Genomic DNA, 20586 nt, shown 5'->3' with positions numbered 1-20586 from the left:
CATTTATTGTAATTTAATGCATATGAAATATTAAAAATAAAATCAACAGTGCTTGAAAGCATTTCATTTTCTAAAATTTGTAATACATATGTTCATGTTATAATATATGATATTAACCTACAAAAATTTAGAGATGTATCCTGTGCAAAATTATATATTAACAGAATTGTACCTTGAATATAGGAGTGAAAATAACGCTAAGCATGTTGCCTGCCGTTCAATCCAATTTAATGTATTTACATGTATATATTGAATAAAATACATGTACTTCTTAAATAATGCATTACATAATTCAAAATCTAATTCATGTGTACAAATATTCTGATAAATAGACATGTAATATATATGCAAAATGTGTTTCATGTACAGTTTCTGAACCAATTTATTCCTGCCTAGGGTGGAAAGAGGAGCAGTTTTATCAAAGGTGTTTTCAGGGAGAATATCAGATTCTGTGTTGTAAGAAGTGGTTTTTCTCTAAAATTTATCTTCTTGTGTTTGATTTTTCTCATTTGATGTACATGTACCTGTACTACCCCTGTAATAAATTAATAAAGAATGCAAAGTTAATTTTTCAAAGAATTATTTATTACAAGTACATGTACACCAATGTCATCAAATGACAATAGAATATTTGTTGGTGGATCGTAGGTTTGAGAGAAAGGGGTTTGTTTGTTGTTGGGAGAAATGCACATGGATCTCATGATTTATTACTTGGCACAAGCATAAATGGAAATACTAGTATGTCAAAATGGAGTTTTATATCTTGACTTGTTTGTTCAAACTACATGCCTCAGAAAAGAAAATTTCTGTTATGCTACAATATACAGTAAAACAGGGTTATAGCGAACATGCTTATAAAGAATTGATGCTTACAGTGAAGTGATTTTCATTCCCCATGACTTTATTATATGTTGTAAACTTGACGGATATAACGAATTACACTTATAATGAAGTAAAATCGCCCGACCCTGGCACTTCATTATAAGCGTGTTTTACTGTATAACACAAAGGGTATTTTGGGAGCACCATTGTATCCATTCAGAACTGATGTAACTCTTTATGAAATCTATGTATGTAATTAAAGCTATATTAGAAAAATCTAACAATACTAAATGTAGTTTTAACTCTGACCTTTTCTCTAGGGGAGAAGCTCAGTCTAGATGGAATGCACACCAAAGCTGTAGATGCTTGGAAGAAAGAGATAGAGCACCTAACAGGTGTGTATTGAATTAAGCACCAAACATCAACCATCGAATTGGCCATTTAAATGAAAGATTTGCATGTACTGTAAACTTATTACATGTATACATTTGTATTTTAATTTTTTTTTTTTTGGTGGTTCTTCTATATAAGGTACAATGTTAAACTGTATACAGATATGTATATACCTAGAGAATAATACATACCCTTCTCTACTTTACACCCTGTATCAGCCTAAGACACCAATATCAGCTGGATGGTCGAAGACCCGAAGGCTGATAATGGTCGAGGGCTGATACAGTACAGAGTGTAATATGGAGAAGGGTATGTATTATTATATTTATTACATACTTCAGTAATAACATCAGAGCTATTTTCTATGCCTCATTTCAATCAAGACATGATTACGTTAGATGTTTTTTTTTCAATTTTTATCTAATTCTAAAGGGGAAAAACCAGAGAAGTTCCACAAGGGATGTGATACAGATCCGTATCAGCCCTGCATGCACATCAGTATTAGCTCTGCAGGCTGATATGCCCATTATGAAGTTAGCTGTATCACATATGCAAAAACACTGTATTTATTTCTAAGATTTTTTCTCAATTAAATTTAAACTAACATTTCAGCCTGATATTGCACACAAAAAATCTAAAACGTTTACAGTATAACAAGGTGACATTCAAATGCTTATAGATATAAAGAACAGCAGAATTTCTTGCAGAGCATTTGGCTAGAGTTTTAACATTCAGAAATTGGTTGTAGACAAGGCAGAGGATGTGGAGAGAATAAGCCATAACCTGCATTCTGTATTGTACACCTACATTATAAAGGAAGGTCTTGGGAAATGTGTGGACTTTGTGGACTCTCTAATTGTCCAGGGAAATGTGTCCTCCTCCATATTGGACCACCAGCTGCCAACAAGTGGAGCGGGGGTGGAGAAACCTCCACTAATGACCATTGTTTACAATTCCATGAGGATGGAGGTAGACTGTCCATGCTATCTTCTTCATTTTTGTAATGCAGCACTTACAATGCTCACTTTAGTATCATTGTTTCATCTCACTCCATTCGTTCAGATAATTCCATGGGATATTCCAAGATATGCATAGATATATTGCTTGAACATATTGATTTCTACCTCAGTATAATCTGATACTGTCTATCCCTACAGCCTTATGGAGGGGAACATCAGGTGCCCTGTATCAAGAACAAGGGGGTGAGGCAGCTAGTACAGAGCATGGCCCGCTTCATGGCTGCCTACTTCACCAACGAGACTATGTATGTCTTTCCTCCCCATTGTCCTCAGCCCCTGCCCTCCATCCACTTGGGAAACACTAATAAAGGTATAGTGCTATATTCAGTTTTTGGCAGCTACGCATTTTAGATGTTTTGAACCTGTTTTCTAGATTATGACTTTAATTTGGCATTTTTTTTAATTGACAGACAGTAGAATCATTCCCCGATACCATGATGACATTAACAGACATGTCGCCAAGGAAGGGCTGAGTCGGGTGTGGACCACTGAGCGTACCCTGGAGTACCTGTTACTGAGTGGGTTGGTGTGTGAGGCAGCGTGGTTCGCTGACCAGATGGGGGACTGGAAAGTCGGATTCCTGTTATCTGTGGCCTGTACCCAGCACAGGGGTATAGCCCCGAGGGTGTATAAAAAGTAAGTTTGGCAAGAATTACATCCAAACTCTTTTGCAGAATATGATATTGAACATAGAGGAAGATTTTCATAAAATCATTTTCGATTTATCTCAGGAAAAAGAAGCCCTTAGAGATTCCTCAGTCCCTGGAACCTGCTTCTCTTCTGCAGAGAAAGTTAGAATCCCTTGTCCATCTGCACAAAAGGGGTGGCCAGAAAGGTGCTGCGCACGAGGAGGCTAATGAGGGTAAATGTCAAGTCAATATTTAGGAATTTTGAACTGGATTTGTCACATGTGTTTAAACAGAATGTTGATGGGGTAAATCAAATTTCATTCTTTAACATTTCTTAATCAGCTGACCAGACTTTGTGTATTTATTTTTTTTTGATAGGATTTATACCAATAAGTAATGAAACAAACATTGTTCAACTGTCAAGAACAATGGAGGACATATTGACAGCGGGCATTGTGAGCTCTGTGGAGGTGGTTCCTTGGCTTCTAACCACTTTGGTGCACCGCCTAATGGACACAGTGGCTCAGATGTCACCACTTGTTCCTCAGGACCTTTATCTCCCAGCTCCACCTCTTTATTGTCCCCAGCCCTCGGATACCAGTGAGGTAAGGCTGAATGCTAGGTCACTTACTCGCAATGTTTAAGGTTGAATGTGTCAATTTATTCCTTTAATTTTATGTTTAAAATGATGTGTACTTTAGTCATATGTTATTATATAAATAGTGCCTGTTTGGGAGGGTAACAGTTGAAATTGACACCCCGAGAAAACCATTGTCAACCGACGCGAAGCATAATTTTCGCGCATGTTACAATTTTTAGCTCACCGAGACGAAGTCAGGGGGAGCTTATGCTATACCCTCGGCGTCGGCGTCGGCGTCGGCGTCCGGACCTGGTTAAAGTTTTTGTTGCATGTCCTGTATCTAAGCTATTACTTGTCCTATCTTCACCAAACTTGCATGGATGATGCATCTGGACCTACTTATGGACTTGAAAGACTAGGATGCTGAATCTGAGTCCTAAATTTCAGATGCTGGAGGAGGTTAAGGTTGTTGGACCAGGTTAAAGTTTTTGTTGCAGGTGCCCTTTGATAGCAATATCTAAGTTACTGCAGGTCCGTACTTCACCAAACTTGCATGGATGGTGTGTCTTATGATACTGATGCACCAGACAGGCTTGAGTGCTGAATCTGAGCTATAGGTTTCGGATGCTGGAGGAGGTTAAGGTTTTTGGAGCAGGTTAAAGTTTTTGTTGCAGGTGCCCTTTGATAGCAATATCTAAGTTACTGCTGGTCCGTACTTCACCAAACTTGCATGGATGGTGTGTCTTATGATACTGATGCACCAGGCAGGCTTGGGTGCTGAATCTGAGCTATAGGTTACAGATGCTGAAGGAGGTTAAGGTTTTTAGAGCTGGTTAAAGTTTTTGTTGCAGGTGCCCTCTGATGATGATATCTTAGTTACTACTGGTCCTAACTTCACCAGACTGCTATGGATGGTGCGTCTTATGATACTGATGCACCAGACAGGCTTGAATGCTGAATCTGAGCCATAGGTTTCGGATGCTGGAGGAGGTTAAGGTTGTTGGACCAGGTTAAAGTTTTTGAAACAGGTGCCCTCTGATGATTATATCTTAGTTATTGCTTGTCCTAACTTCACCAGACTTCAATGGATGGTGCGTCTTATGATACTGATGCACCTGACAGGCTTGAATGCTGAGTCTGAGCCATAGGTTTCAGATGCTGGATATGGTTAAGTTTTTTGGAATAGGTCACATGTTTAATAGATGATAGTACTATTTCAACTTGCATAGTTGACTAAACTGTAATATGAATGAATCACAGAGGAAACTTCAGATGCAGAGCTTGATCTCCATTATCAAGGATGCTAAAAAATATATCTTAGTTATTACAGGTCCTAACTTCACCAAACTTGAATGGATGGTGTGTCTTATGATACAGATGCACCTGACAGGCATGGATGTTGAATCTAAGCCATAGGTTGCGGATGCTGGAGCAGGTTAAGTTTTAATTTCTAGTGCCCTCTGATGATGATATCTTAGTTATTACTGGTCTGAACTTCACCGAACTTGCATGGAGATGCGTCTTATGTATACTGATGCACCTGACAGGCTTGAATGCTGAATCTGAGTTAAAGGTTTCGGATGCTGGATGAGGTTTAGATTTTTTTTGAACAGGTCACATGTTTTATAGATGATAGCTTGCATAGTTGATTTAACTATATTATAAATGAAAGGCAGAGGTTGCTTCAGATGCAGAGCCTGATCTCCATTATCAAGGATGCTAAGGAAATCTCCTACCTCACTTAAACCTGCTTGATAGAAAGATGAGGTTGTTGTTAAATGATATAACATGATTCTTATGATAAAGTATTGTATGATATGAAACACTTTTGTTTAATATGATACAATATAATATCATATGTTATATTGTAAAAACTTATATAATGCGATATGATATTGTATCAATTTTTTTGATATTTTATGATATGATATTGTATCATGATACTGTTTTGTATAGTATTGTATATTAAATTGTATCATACGATATTGTATAATATGATATTGGATTCTGTAATTTACAATTATATCACACGAAACTGTATTATATCATATTGTAATATTATATATTATCGTATCATACGATATTGTATAATATGATATTGGTTTATATGATATATTATTGTATCATATGATACAATATGTATGTATGATATTGTATTATATAATATTGTATTATATAATATTTTACTTTATCACATAATATTGTATCATTTGATATGATACAATGTTATATCAAATTATATTGTATCATATAATACAATATCATATTATGTATCAAATATTATACATATTATATAAATATCATACAATACAATATATCATACTATATTATACAATATAATATCATATGTTTCAATGTTATGATGTATTATGTAATATGATATTGTATCATATAATACAATATTGTATTATATATAATAATGTTGTATTATGTGATCAAATACAATAAGGTTTAACACAATACAATGTCATTTCATATTTACAATATCATCTTTGTTTATTGCAGTATTTTATTGTATTATATGATATATATTGTTAGTATGATAGGATGCAATATTTAATTTTATATTATTATATTGATTAATATATGAACATATGATTATCATACAATTTTTTAACAGATGATATATGATTTTGTGTCAAAACAGAATCCATGAATATCCAAGATCATAAAGTATGATTTTCATACAATATGATAAAGGTGGTCTCATAGGGGTGATGCCTCGTCTCGGTGAGCTTTGTAATCTGTGATTACCTATGTTTATTGTTATACTTTCATGTTAAATACTGAAATCTGATTGGTTAAGACGCAGTTCATAATACTTTCTATTACCCTCAGCATTAGCAACGGGTAACATTAAAAATTGTTACATGCGCGAAAATTATGCGCGTACGGTTCGCTGTAGAATTCACGTTATTCCTATATAAAAGCAGTAAAATTTTCTTAAAAATTAAGACATTCAGTATAACAAAATAAATAGTGCCTGTTTGGGAGGATAACAGTTGAAATTGACACCCCTCGAAAAACCATTGTCAACCTCCGCTTCGCGTCACATTTTTATGCATTTAATGTATTGTGATCTTCTTCATTAATCTCCAGCTCAAGTTGAGTGTACATATATTTACACCCTGCTTGTTAGCCAATTAAATCTCATGTTGCAAGATACATATGAAATAAATGGATATATGTATGTGGTCTTTTCAGTCCAAGAAGTCTATAGAGGTGGTGCGGGAGGGCAGGCTGAGGTTCCAGGCCTCCTCTCTGATCCAGCTGATCCTTGTGGTCCTCAACAGTTCTCACCTCTCTCTACCGGTCACTCGCTGGTATGTACAGGAGCTCAGTGCCATCCAGGAGAGAGCCGCACAGTTCAAGGTAGGCAGTGGTAAACAAAATGTAAACAACACGAACTATGCATTCTATATTTATTGGATCATGTTGCTACAAGTAAACTTAACACTTTTTTTAGCAATTTTTAAATTGATGACTGAGAAGAGTTTAAAACAATTTTCGGGGAGATTGTATTTTCTATCATGGAGATGACAAAGCAAAATTTTGCCAAAAAATAGCACCCATAAAAAATCAAGCTATACAGTTTTTGATTTGAGAATTTATTCATAAGTGAAAATAAAATTTTGTAGTCAAATGTGTCTTCATTTCTAAAATTCATATATTTTCCAACACTTCAGTCCACAACTGAAGGGCCATGCTTGGAATTGCCTGAAGTCTTGCAACAGTACAGAGAAGTTGAGTCCTCACTACGACCTTTCCAAGATGTTGAGGCAGTGCAGCAAGTTTGTTTGAGTTTCAGGGACTTCTGCTCACTTCTTTGGCTTCTTCATGCTCGAGATAAACTATCCTATAACTTACGAAGCCGTGAAAAATACCTGAATGATGTGAATTACCAGGATTATTTACGTGTAAGTATTCAAAATGTAAAACCTTACATAATTTGTCAGAAAATCTTTATTGTGTATTTTTACCAAAGTTTTTGGAAATAAACTATAAATTTCGGGGTTTTTTTCATTATCTTTTGTAATTTACTGTGTGATTGAATAAGAAGTTCATAATGATATGTAGAAAAAGAGTTGAATGAGTAAACATGATCCTGTAGCAAACTGCATTTCTAAAAGAAATTTCCTTTTTTTTCTCTGATTGCCATGCTTAAAAATAATAGTAAGAGATTGTATTGTTTATTACCGGTATCTTGTTTCTGTATTACAGGAAAGCTGGGAATCCAAAGAAGGAGAAAAATGGAACAGAGAGTGCTTCACCACTCTTCAATGGGCTGTACAAATGCTGACCTTCAGTCGGTTTCTGCCAGATGAGGGATGCATTTTCAAAGTCATTCTCTCACTCTTGTTAGAGTTTCCTCCATCAGAGGACACAGCTGACATTTTGGCTGAACACTTTTATGACCCAGAGGTCCTAGATGCAGAAGTGCAAGAGAAACTGGAAAAGTTCCTGAATAATTGGCAGGCTGTTTTCATAGAACCAGAGGATGATGGGAAGTCAGCAAAACCGGAGCAGGAGGAGGAAGATGAAAATGATGGAAGGAAATCGGTCACATTTTTCCAAGCCTCCCCTCGTGGCCAGTCATTGTCCATGTATTTTTCCAAGCAGTGTGAAGCAGTCCTCAAAGTATTAAAGAAGAAAAGGAAGATATTTGGAGCCTATGATGAATTTGTTTTTGACAGCAGTGGTAGGATGCCTCCAGAAAGTCTGACTTCTAGTTTGGCACCAGAATCACTAGCGTTTTGTATTGGTTCCAGACCATTTGAAACCAAACTTTCATATCTGGAGTTTCTGGACACATTTTGTGCCATTTCTTTCACTAAGGTGGAAGATTCAGTGAAGAAAAGCACCTCAAAGCCCTTACCTCTCCTAATGCCATTTGCAGAGCACATCTGCTTGAAGGAGTTTGATGACTTGGATAAAGTTAGTAAACCAAGTGATGCAAAAACAAACTTAGTGGTGATGTCATCTCCTGGCAGGATGAGCCAGAATTCAGGGTCTACAGAACAAATCGGCAACTCTCCCTCACAAGCCAAGGGCAACATGACCAACCTTGCATCCAAGTTCTACCAGTCGGAGGAAGCACTGTACAAAGGACAACAGGTTGGAGCAGAGAACTTGTGGTCAGTGGAGGCAGATTTTGGCTCAAGGTATGCACGCCTGCAGAAGTGTCTGGACTGGTTAGCAGTGTGGTGTAAGAAGCAACATTCTTTGGGCCTCCACTGGAAGGGGGAACAAGATTTGGAATTCCGACCAACCATAAAAATTGATGTGTCGCCGCGGCTGGTGGTATTGGCACTTTGGCTGCTAGAAAACAAGTATAGTACAAAGTCTTCAAGTAGGAATGTGACTCTGAGAGAGAAAAAGGATATAGTTGAACGACATTCTTTAGACAATTTAGTTACACAAGTAAACTCAGAAGTTACAGAGGCCTTGCAAAAAAAGACCAGGAGACCAAGGAGGAGAGCAGACCGTCCACCAAGCACCAGTTTAGAGCAAGAACCAGAACAAGAGGCCAGTCAGATGCACTCTGCTTATGAAGAGTTATTGAATGGGTAAGATGAATTTGATGAGCAGTCACAGTTATGACAGCTTTCATTTGTTAAAACATGTTTATTTGTGAATGTAATATTAGAAAAAATCAGCTTTACTGCAAAAACAAAAAAAGAAATGTGGCCTGTTTGCTATGGATCCAGTTGGACTAACTTGTGTCCATTGACAATGTAATGAGAATTTGAAAGCAATTCATTGTATATAATCTTTAATTTGTTCTCCATGGACCATAAATCACAATCTTTTGGTAAGAAGAACAGATACTACTCTTAGATAATCTATTGGAGATGTTTTAAAAGATCATTGTCTTCTTTTTTTTTTTAGCAAAGAGGATAGTAGTTCTTTAGAAGTCAGCTCTCTAGACCAAGAGGCATTCACTAGAGAGTTCCAATCTTCAAACACTTTCAAGTAAGATACTGTGTTATCAATTGTGAACTTTTAAATTTACATTTAAAAAGTTCAAGATTTTTCTTATTTTCTTGTATTAATGAAGGTATTACCATTTGACAGGAATTTTTATTGTTAAATTTTTTTCAGACTTGGAAGCAGGCCTAATTCCAGGGAAAGGAGTGCAGATTATTATGATTTTGGAAGACAAATTGATGTTGATAAATGGTCATCCAGTAGAAGAGCTCACAGCAGAGGCCATTCTCCAAATAGCAGCAGACAGTCCACATTAAATGGAAGCAGACGGTCAAGAGATAGGGAGAGGTCTGAGAGAATGTCCCCACAGGGCAGGGGTCAGTCTCCTAGTTACAGAGGTCAGTCACCAAGTTACAGAAGTCAATCTGGTCATGTTAACCAGCAGCGACAGGGCTCAGAAGTACCAGGGGATATAGCTAATCAAATCCAAGGTATCATCAGAGGAGAACTCAGGAAAATGATGGAGGTAAAAAATTGTTTCAGTTGAATATGTCTGTTAACAGTGAAAGCCAAATTATTATCATATTAGGAATCTTTGAATGCATACAAGACCTTCACTAAAAAATAAATAGTAGCAATGGGTATTTCAATATTTTGTATGTCTCTATAAACAGGCACAGCACAGAAGCATGATGGCAATGATGGGAGCATTAGAAGAACCAGTGGAGGAAGCCATGACTCCTCACAGACAAGCTATGCATCACAGTCCTCCAAGGGTTAATGACACGAGGAATACCATGGTCCTCGAAGAGCTGGAAACAAGTGAGGACAGGAGGAGGTCACGGAGGTCACCCAGGAGGAGGTTTGATTCTCCTGAGGAGCGAGGACTACGTTCAGAAAGGCAGATGTCTGAAAGGAGAGGCAGGTCAGGAGAAAGGTTCCATCAATATCAAGATGACCCTAATGTTATTCCTCGATATCTGAAAGTAGAAGCAGAGAGGGATATTGATGATGAACCATTCAGGTTGCCTCCTATTCCTATGCCTGCATGGGCTGAAGTACCTCAGGGGCCATTGCGAGAAGATAATCAACAAGTTCCACTGCTCCAGCTGGAGAGAGGTCGAGCCCCACCAATGGATTACCATGGACCACATCAAGTTCCTGAGAGAAATTTTCCACGTGTTTCTCCTGGTCCGCCCTCACAGCCCCCGCCTTCTTACCAAGAGAGCTTTTTTATTCCACCTGTAACACATACTCCTGAGGAACAGAGACAAACACAGAGGGTTGTGCCACAGTCTATAGAAATGCCTTTGCTTAAATTGGTTCCTGAAGACAAGCCTTACCTTGGGCCTCAGAACATGTCCAGCTTTGGGCGTCTACTGGATCCTGCACTGCTAGTGGCACATGAACAGGAATTACAGGAGAAAGAAATGTCCAAGTACAAACACGCAAGAGAGTTTTTCAATCAGCAGGTATATTTTTGGCAAAGATTTATCATTCCATGGTTACAGTAGGAAAAAAAGATATCAAAGATTAAGGATTAAAGAAATCATTTTATTTCATTTGAAGGTGGAAAATTTTGAAGAAAAAGAGCAGAAACAGCTTGGGAGCCATCTCTTACAAGCTAACTTACATGGCCAGACACAGAGAGAAGAGAATGAAATGGAACGGTCTTTGAGGTACCTATTTGATTATTGATACCAAACATAAGGACATAATTTGATTAGCTTGTATTTTTGTATAAATGACCATTGTGTAATATACTCTTCATGATTTGATGAATAGAAAACCAACAGTCTTCTGCTCAGAAATACATGTGATTTGAACGGAATGTTTTATTTGAAAACATGCAATTATATCTTCATAGGAGAAGAAGAAAACAAAAACCAGCTGAAAAAGAAGAAACTGAAAAGGTGTGTTGAACTTTTTTTTTTTTTTTTTTTGAGAGAGAGAGAGAGAGAGAGAGAAGGGGGTTGAGGACTAGCTTTAAAATAGTGTTTGTGGAATTTCATAGAGGAACTCAATGCTTATATTCTTCCTACATAGGTTTCTTCAGAATCAGGAGGGTCTCCCAAAGAGGAAAGTGAAAAGGCTTCTGAAAAAGATGCTACAGACAACATAGAGAAATCCACAACAGAAGAGGAGGATGAGGAGGCAGGAATCCATGATGGTTATGCTATCCAGCCAGGTCAGTATCAAGACCAGAGTAGTGGTGTGAAAGAAGTAAAGAAAAAAGTATAAAAAATAGTAAATTAGCGGTGAAAATTTGTGCAGAGAACTGTATTTAAATGCAATTTGTAATGCAAACTTACAACAAAACAACTTGTATGGCATCTTGGATTCTCTTATTACTTTTCATTGCTCTCACCAGGAATATTAAAAGTTCCACAGTACATGTATAAAACTAGATATAATATAGATATAATTTCTATATATTCTGGTAGTATTTTTGTGACTTTTTGAAAATAGTCAGATATAAGGTACTGATATTAAAAAATAGACTTAGTACAGAGAAAATATGTACACTGGGGGTGCCAGAACACTAGAATTTAATGTTGCAATGTTCAGGTGATGTATAGTGTATTATTTCATTACTTCAAGGCTCTTTTGAAAATTACCTGGAAATGAATGAGAAAGATTTTGAAGCTGATACTAATGCACGGGTGCAGTACAGAACGGCCATGTTGATGAGAGAACAACTCGCTAAAGAAAAGAGAGAGAAGAGGAAAAAGGTAAACATGAATCACAAAAACTGCAGTTATTAAGGTAAAAATTAAATGCAGGACTAATTCCCATACATGAATACTGTATACAGGGTTATTTTCCCCCCATGTAATTTTCGCCCTTTTACACTTCCAAGCTTTTTCGCCCCATCTTAAATTCGCCCAGATGCAGTTGTGTTAACAGATATATTATTTGCAACATAGAATTCACCCAGTCTTAAATTTGCCCTCTAACAACGAGGGCGAAAGGGGCGAAAATAAAATGGGGGTGAATATTTCCCTGTATACAGTAGATGAAATGAATGTACACCTAGCCACCAAGACCATAATTTGAGAATAGACTGAAGTCAACTTGTACATTTTGAATATCTGGATTTACTCCTAACAGAAAGTCTGAAAACAGTATGTGCAGTCAGGTCATGATAATGTTTTTCCCTTTTAACGACTTTCTCTGCCTACAAAACATTTAATATCATATGATTTCCCTGAAGGTTGATTTTGCTACCATGACAAAGAACTATGAGGATGCTCAAATAGGAACCGGAGCCTCTTTAGAAATGGAGAGTGTGAGAACAGCTGAAGCAGCCACATCAATTACCAAAGACACTGGTAGTTATCAAAGCAAATTCTTACTTAGACATAGAGTTATCTTATATTGTAAGAAGCATTTGTATATGAGGAATTCTCCTCTGCATGATATATGACGTTAATTTAGGCAGCATTTGTTTAACAGGGATTTTTTTTAAATTTATGATTCATACATGATTTGTACAGAAATTTCATATATATGTACAATGTATATCCAATATTCTGTTATGTTTTGTATAAACAAGAACTATACAGATTGAATTTTGGTATTTAAGGTGTGGATCCTATACAGGAGGCCATTATGGAGTACAACAGAAGTCGTCAGGGGCGGGCTCTCCCCCCAGACATATACCTGGGCCTTCGGTTCGCTGATGCTAATGGACAACCTCCAACTCCAAACCTCCATCAAGGGGTAGGAGGTTTTTTTTTGTCTTATTTAAATACATGCTGGCTATTTGAATCATTTCTTGAATACATTTTGTACATTCTGAAACTTTATTCATCAGCACTATGTTATTTTGATAAAGTTTGGTCAGGTTTTTTTTTAATGAAGCTACTAGTATATTAATTTCCTGTTATAAAGGAAAGGATCTATAATATACCAGTACTGATTAAGTAAAGACTCATTGAAAAATAAAAGATGTATAAGCCCCCAAAATACAATAAATCAACCATATACCACCTCAACAAATGCTAAAAATACACCAATCATGGTTCCGTTTTGGTACTTTGATATTAAAAGTTTAATTGCTTTAAACCTTACATGAAAATAAAACCTTGATTTACTTAATGGAAGACTATCCAATTTCTGTGCAACTTTCCACTTTAAACTTTTAGGAAAGACCAAAAGGTAGATCATACATCAATGTGGTGGATCTTGATGCCTCAGCTGTGCTTCATGACCTTGGAAAACTTCCTGAGAAAGAAGAACCTGCAGGGGATGACCTTGGTCTGGCTCCTCAGTCTGTAACCATGACAACGGCTCAGGGTCGTAACCTTGAAGAGCTGGAGGAATCCATGAGAGGTGCATTGCGACCAGCTCAGCCAACCGTTGAGCGGCCATTTAAACAGGATTCCGTCACTGTTCGCATGTTTGAATCTCATCTCCCACATCACAATAGGTTAGAATATAATAAACATTTTAATAAATGTTGTTATTTTTTTTTTTATGAATCCTCTTTGGCTATGAATTCTTAGATCAAACTTATCAATGTTAGCTAAATTTTTCCTCTTTTTATCTTAAGAATAAATGATATTCATATCATTAAATTATTTACATTAAAAAGAATAAAAGATAGTAAATGGAATTAAAGTATCATACAAGAACACACTGTTGATAACGTCGGTGTTATGGTAATGATGAGGTTGACGTACATGACATTCCTTCTTCAGAGTGTCTGTAGCGGTGATGCCTAGGGACAGTGTGGAGGGTTCCAGGGGGGCAGTAATAGAAAGACTCAGGGACATGGGACGCCAGATGTCCACCATTGACCAGATGGCAGCTAACATAGAGCGTGACTTCCACAGCACAAGACTGGTAAACAGTGTAGCTATATCTGTAATGCTGAGTTTGTTGAAATCTCTTTCAAATTTAAACATGAGTGAAGTTATTGAAACTATGTACCAGGTACATCAAGAACTTCTTTTTCTTTGGGGTCAAGATGAAATTAATAATAAAATGTTCAAGATTCTCTTTGTTTAAAGAGAGTAAAAATTGTTAGAGTAATCATGTTATGAAATGTTATCTTAGATGTTAAACACCTTGGATACACTTGGAAGTGTGGATGAAACCAGACCTCAACAGGAGAAGGAATCTGTGCCAACTCCCAAATCCTCCCGAAGATCACCTGTAAGGACCCCCAAATCCTCACGTAAATCCCCAACTCCTAGGACAGGAAGGACCTCTGACAGGACGCAGCCAATGACGTCCAGCGTAGAGGAAGAAAAAACAATGTAAGATTCTACTGATTAATGATACTGTAACTCTTCATATTCTATCTTGGTCATTTGTTAGTGTCATAATGTAAATTTTGTAAATTAAAAATCATTTCTTAGATCCATTCATTTTATACATTAGTACTGATATAAGTATGTATTAAGATTGTTTATGCATTTTAAGTGTTTGTGTAAAAAAGAATCTATAAAAACTTTTGATTTATGGAAGTGGTTATCATTGAAAAATCTACTTGTATTAAAAGGCTCATAGATTAATATTTACATTCATCATTCATTTTATTATTTTATATAACTTCCATTTAAAAAAGACACACTAAAAAATTTTTAAAATGGTATTCATTCTTGTAGGTTTATATTTTGTCAAGTACATGGTTGTAAATTTCCTTAACCACTTTTATTGAATTAAGCATAATTTATAGAGCAATTCTAGAGAAATAAACTTACATGTTCACAAACATTAGGTAAATTATGAAAATTTTTTTACAATGGTATTGTAAGTTCATTCCTTGTGAGTACCATATGGAGGAACACATTTATTTGTGTGTTTAGGGCTATGCGAAGTAGATTTGGAGTTGAAGATTTTTATGTTGGTGTGATTAATCTTTCTGTAGGACTGGTGAAATAGTCAGGATGTCAGGACTTAGTGGAATAAGTGACATAATCGGAGAAATGGTGGAGAAAGGTGACATAGATCTGGAGGAGGCAGGCTTCACTGAAAGGGAAGCTGTCAAACTTGCTGAAAAAATTAAAATGAGGTAAGGTAGAATTGATACTCCTTTTAAAAGGTAATTAAGAATTTGTATCTCTTCAAGGTAAAGAATGATATGATGACTATTAATTTAATATTAATATCTGGCACTATTTATTTTATTGTAAATGTGGACTTAACTTAACTTGATTTCAGTGCCAGAACTGACCACACAGAGGAAGAAAGAGAAAGAATTCGTCACAGTTTAGAAATATTAGAGAAGATGTCCAAGGCCCCTGACAGCAAAGAGGAGGAAGAACGAAGACGGGAAGAGAAAGAACAGCTGAGGGCTTGGATGGTGGAGAAACGACACCAGAGATTGGAGGAGTACAAGAGGTATCGCTCAGAACTCCGGGAGCATGAGAAGAAGCCGTTCAAGCCAGACACCAGCTCAAAGTTCAAGGTAGTGCACTAGTTCTTTCTTTGGGCTTAATTGCTACGTGTAGATAGATTATGGAGATATTCTTTGGGTAGTGTAAAAGTTCTTCCGTTTGGTTTATAAGTACAAGTAAATAGAAAGGGACAATATTCATAATAGTAATACATATTTATGATTTTTGTTCTGTCAATGTCAAAGAATGTTAGCTATGTTGAAAAATACTATTTAAAGGTGCTTATTTCTAATTGATTGAAAGTTATATACATGTTCTTATCTGTCTACAATGTCTGTTTATTCTAGGGAACTTTCAAGGTGCCTGATAAAGAAAGGACAGGAAGGGAGGACATGCAGAGGAGGATGAAAGAGGCACAACAATTACTGGGAGACATCTTGACAGACAAGCCAGAACTTCCACCAGAACTACCTGCCAGGGAGAGAAGTCCCAGACGGAAGTCCTCCAAATCACCACCGAGGGAAAGAACCCTGTTCAAGTCTACTCCAGTAAGGGACCCTAGCCCCCGAGTCAGCAGTAGGAGACCAGTGTACAGACAACCCAGTCCTAAGAGGCATCAGACGGTGAGAATCTCTACAGAAGTACAGGAGAGGGAGTTCGATGACATGTTAGAGGATGATGAGGAGATCATACAGAACCAGTTCCTGAAAACACCAGTGAGGAGGGTCGTCAATCCAAAGACACCAATGAGGAGGGCAGTCAGTCCTAAGACCCCAGGCAGACAGGTGCCTCGACTCAAACTTATGGACTCTGACGATTTCCTCCAGAATACTGGCGAGACAACAGGTAAAAACTTGTAAAAATTGATGAAGTTGGTCAAATGTGAAAATTGTTGTATGAAGTCTTTGAAATGTTTATGTTAAAATTGTGACTTTGGCAGAGCTAAGGAAAAATTTGTTCTGTAGGTGAAATCTCTGAGTATGCCAGAGCTGTGGAGAGCATGGAGAACAGCCAGGACATCACAGTGCGGGACAGAGAACCAGCAAAACAAGAACCAGTCAAAGAGTACAAGCAGAAGTCATTGAAGGACCTTGTGAGACTACAGAGACCAGAGGTTACCAGAAAGGCTCCACGCATTCAAGTGTCCAAAGAACGAGCATATGAAGAAGAACCTGATCATTATCAGAGATCTGAGAGAGAGACCAAAGAAAGAGAGGCTGTAAGCAGGGAACCCACTGAGAGAGGAACTAGTCGAGACCATCTTACAGTTCAAGGTGGGAAAGGCTGTCAATATTGCACAGATTACAAAATGTTTGGTTAGCAATATTTAACATAGAGCCCGTATACATGTTAATTTTATAATTTCTTTTAATTATTATAGAGCCCAAAAGAAAAGTGTCACCGAGAAGGGTGAAAACATATGCAGAGAGACTGAAGGACATGCGAGAAAACCAACCCAAATTTGGCACACCCATTGTTCCCAGAGTTCATGCACCTTCAAGTAACAATATGTCAATTTCTTTGTAATCTTTTTGTCATCACATTGAAAGCTTTGTAGAGGAGTAAGTTGCTTTATTGCCTTGGTTCTACATGTAAATGGTTACGGTACTTACACTTACAGCTAAGACAACAACCATACAGAGGAAGCCTTCTGGTCCGGCCCATAAACCAAAGACCTATGTAGAACAACTACAGCAACTAAACCCTGGGAGCAGGAGAGGTCAGTTCACAGTCTCATTGGAATTTATTTGCCCTTTGTTTAATTGCTGTGATAATAATTGCATAAGTATTATTTCTCTGAATTTTTCATTGAAAATACACTGAACATGTAGATGCTTGCACATACAGTCAGAAAAAGTTGGAAGGTCTATTATTTTTTACAAAAAATTAGTACTCAAAAGTTGATATTTTACCAAAATTCTTAGCATTAAAATCTTGTGTTTACTAGTTAAATGAATTTTTTTATTGAAATATTGTTTAATTTTTTTTTCAGAATAGATGTTTAAATTTTTAATATTGTATAATTGAAAAAATGGATTTTCCATGATGAAGGTCTTTGATGGACCCCTTAAAATAAACATCTTAAATTTACCAGATATTTGGGTATACTTTGAACAGTTGTAGTTTGTGCATGAATTTTAACGCTGTCGATTTAGAAATAATACTTTTATATTATGTCACAATGTTAACCTTTTCCCACTGCCTTTTAGTATTTATGTTATTTTCATTTAGTTTTAATTCCAGAAAACATAATGGTTTGTTTCTCTTACAGGTCTGAGGTCTGCTGGGTCTAAAACAGTCCAGGGTCACACATTCCTGAAATCCCATAAACCTCTTCACCAACCCAAAACCTACGTTCAGCAACTTAAAAAAATACAAGCACCATTCAAAGGTGGGATAATTGACAGTGATGATGTTTGGTCAACATCTAATCAACTCTTTATAACATTACTGATATTGTCCCAAATACTGTTAAACAACTTTTATTTGCATTTGAAAAAATTTTGTGAGGTTTGCGAGAGCGTTTTCTTCACAATTATATCTCACCGCGAAATAGACATTAAATGTCTTTGGTATATTGTTTTTAGAATTATCTACATCTTGATTGCAACTATTAGTTAGCGTGAACCACTTTATCTTTGGTAAATTGCAAAATAAAGTCGCAGTGACTTGATGATGGTAGGAATAAGTACCTATGAATGAGAAGCGATCATCATGAATTTAATTTTGAAGGCATATTTTGCATGGTTAAGGTTGTAAGGAAACCTAAATGTTATGGAAACTGTTTAGATTTGAAACAGCAAAGTATTATTAGATTGTTACTTTGTTTGAGACTTCTGTGCACAATTCATTATTATTCATTGTTATAAACATGTTCTTCTCAGACATCACAAACATTGCATTAGTATTTAATGCTTCCTTGGAGACTTTAGGGATTGGCAAAATATTGCTTTCAATTAATGCTCTTAGTAACATACTCCCCAGCATGTGTGAGACAGATTTATGATTGGTGTTCTGAGCTATAACATGAACCTCTATGAAAGAATTCTGAAACTTTCAAAAATCTTGTGTTATTGTTAATTCACATGTCCTGTGATATGGAATTAGGTAGTAATTGTCAAAAATTTGAACGGAAATAATCATCAATGCATGAGATATACTAGTAGTTTATCATTAGGCATCACAATAAGGGATGCATCAACTTTTATTTTGTAATAAGTAAGTTAATTACAGATAACATTATTGACGAAAGATTTTTGATTACACACCTTTGAAAGTCAATCACCCTCATGGTAAACATTTTACCAATTACTTAATTTATCATTAACAAAATATGGAATTTGATTGATGCATTCAGTAGTTTGATCACATCCATTATTATGCCACCTGTTGTGATGGTAATAAATACTCCAATCCTTAGATGCATCTGTCAGTGTTAATTATGGAATTAAAAACACCTGTTAATGTTGTCTGTACCAATTAGTTTTGAAAGAAACTGTGAATTGCTAGATTTTTGCTAGGTGGCATACCAGTACACTGAAGAAAAATGCCATCTATTTGAATTTGTCTCTAATTTCGTAAATTATCAATTATTATCTTCCATTTAAGCTCCTCCACACCCTAAGCGAGTGTCAGCTGCCCGGGGCCAGATGCGGCCTCGACCCTATGCAGACCCATACAGGGAGTCTCCTGACAGGGACTCGGTGCTCAGTGATTGGTCCATGGATGATGATGTCAAGCGGCTTCTCTACGATGAAGACGAAAACTCCACTGTAAGTGTGCACCTCTAAATATCTCTCCCTCTTGAATAGAGATCAAGGCTATATTGACTTGAACACATTGGGGGGGGGGGTACGTGTTGTTGACCAGATTGGTCTGACAAGTTCACAGTGTTTTTCACGCTCATCATACATCACATTTAAGATGGTCTACTTATCACAATAAAAACCATGACTGTCCTTCAGGTCAAAAGTACTAGATGTAGGACTTAAACTTTGTTAATTATCAATCGAATAATTCAATAAGTAATCTACAGATCAATTTTTATACAAAGGCTGGTTAAGACCAGTAGTTGGTCTTCATATATCATAGAAAGAAACTTGATGTCTTGGCATAAAGAGAATTTAGTGAAGGGAAAAACAAGTTAAGTATGATATTTCTTTGATTTTTAGATGTATGGAAGAACCTCCTACACAGGACTATCAATGGACTATACTGCCTCGGAGGGAATTTCAGATTACTATAATGATGTTATGGATGATGACTATCTAGGTTCTGTGGATATTGATGAAATTGCTCAAATAGCGGATGCTGCGTCAGTTAGAAGTGGGAGTGTCATGAGTGTGATTGACTGGGACGCTGTCGATGACCTCATAGCTGATGTCAAATAAAATTTAGGTCATATATTGAAACAGGATTAAAATTGCACCTGCTTCATGATAACATTAAACAATTTTAGGTATAGAAATTGATTGAACTAGTTTTAGAAATATCAATTGTTCAGATGAGTATACTGGAAATTGTAATAAGAAGTTGTAGATGTACATCAAAATCTCAAAATGTGAATTTGATTTCTTATACGTATTCAAGAGTTATTTCTCTTTGTTTAAATTTCGAGGTAAAGTCAAGTTTATTTTTACTCCGTCCAGGATAGTTACTGTTGTATATCTGTGATATTTCTTTACAATCTGTTTAGTTATTGTCACATTTAGACATGTATTTAATAATAAAATAACAAATTACCATGATATGAGGGAGTTTTTGTTATACCATTTGTTCTATACATTCATTGAGTCTACATCTATATGAATCAAAAGAATTTTCCCCCTTCATCAAAAAGGCAGCAGTGTGTTATAGGATAGCCTTCT

General features: G+C 36.4%; 1 protein-coding gene across 2 annotated transcripts in view; it reads left to right on the top strand.

The window, feature by feature from the left end:
- LOC128167287 (ciliogenesis and planar polarity effector 1-like) overlaps positions 1-20468 on the top strand; it is a 44121-nt gene extending 23653 nt beyond the window's left edge. The window contains exons 12-42 of one of the 2 annotated variants that reach the window (XM_052832906.1): positions 397-456; positions 1143-1217; positions 1964-2184; positions 2373-2544; positions 2645-2870; positions 2966-3096; positions 3242-3468; positions 6648-6815; positions 7130-7360; positions 7665-9010; positions 9333-9416; positions 9546-9897; positions 10046-10843; positions 10941-11050; positions 11239-11284; positions 11418-11559; positions 11973-12103; positions 12586-12703; positions 12958-13094; positions 13520-13803; positions 14075-14219; positions 14433-14635; positions 15250-15393; positions 15543-15789; positions 16066-16564; positions 16684-16992; positions 17100-17219; positions 17340-17438; positions 17991-18110; positions 19328-19491; positions 19891-20468. In XM_052832906.1, coding sequence (XP_052688866.1) covers positions 397-456; positions 1143-1217; positions 1964-2184; positions 2373-2544; positions 2645-2870; positions 2966-3096; positions 3242-3468; positions 6648-6815; positions 7130-7360; positions 7665-9010; positions 9333-9416; positions 9546-9897; positions 10046-10843; positions 10941-11050; positions 11239-11284; positions 11418-11559; positions 11973-12103; positions 12586-12703; positions 12958-13094; positions 13520-13803; positions 14075-14219; positions 14433-14635; positions 15250-15393; positions 15543-15789; positions 16066-16564; positions 16684-16992; positions 17100-17219; positions 17340-17438; positions 17991-18110; positions 19328-19491; positions 19891-20109 — 7328 coding nt within the window. In that variant the 3' untranslated portion in view covers positions 20110-20468. The remainder of the gene's footprint in view (positions 1-396; positions 457-1142; positions 1218-1963; positions 2185-2372; positions 2545-2644; positions 2871-2965; positions 3097-3241; positions 3469-6647; positions 6816-7129; positions 7361-7664; positions 9011-9332; positions 9417-9545; positions 9898-10045; positions 10844-10940; positions 11051-11238; positions 11285-11417; positions 11560-11972; positions 12104-12585; positions 12704-12957; positions 13095-13519; positions 13804-14074; positions 14220-14432; positions 14636-15249; positions 15394-15542; positions 15790-16065; positions 16565-16683; positions 16993-17099; positions 17220-17339; positions 17439-17990; positions 18111-19327; positions 19492-19890) is intronic. The other variant, XM_052832907.1, reaches the window with a different exon arrangement.
- Positions 20469-20586: the final 118 nt, after the last annotated feature.

The sequence above is a fragment of the Crassostrea angulata genome, chromosome 10 (assembly GCF_025612915.1).
Source record: "Crassostrea angulata isolate pt1a10 chromosome 10, ASM2561291v2, whole genome shotgun sequence".
NCBI lineage: Eukaryota > Metazoa > Mollusca > Bivalvia > Ostreida > Ostreidae > Magallana > Magallana angulata.
Note: the sequence above shows the minus strand (reverse complement) of the source record. Positions and strands in the feature narration are given on the sequence as shown.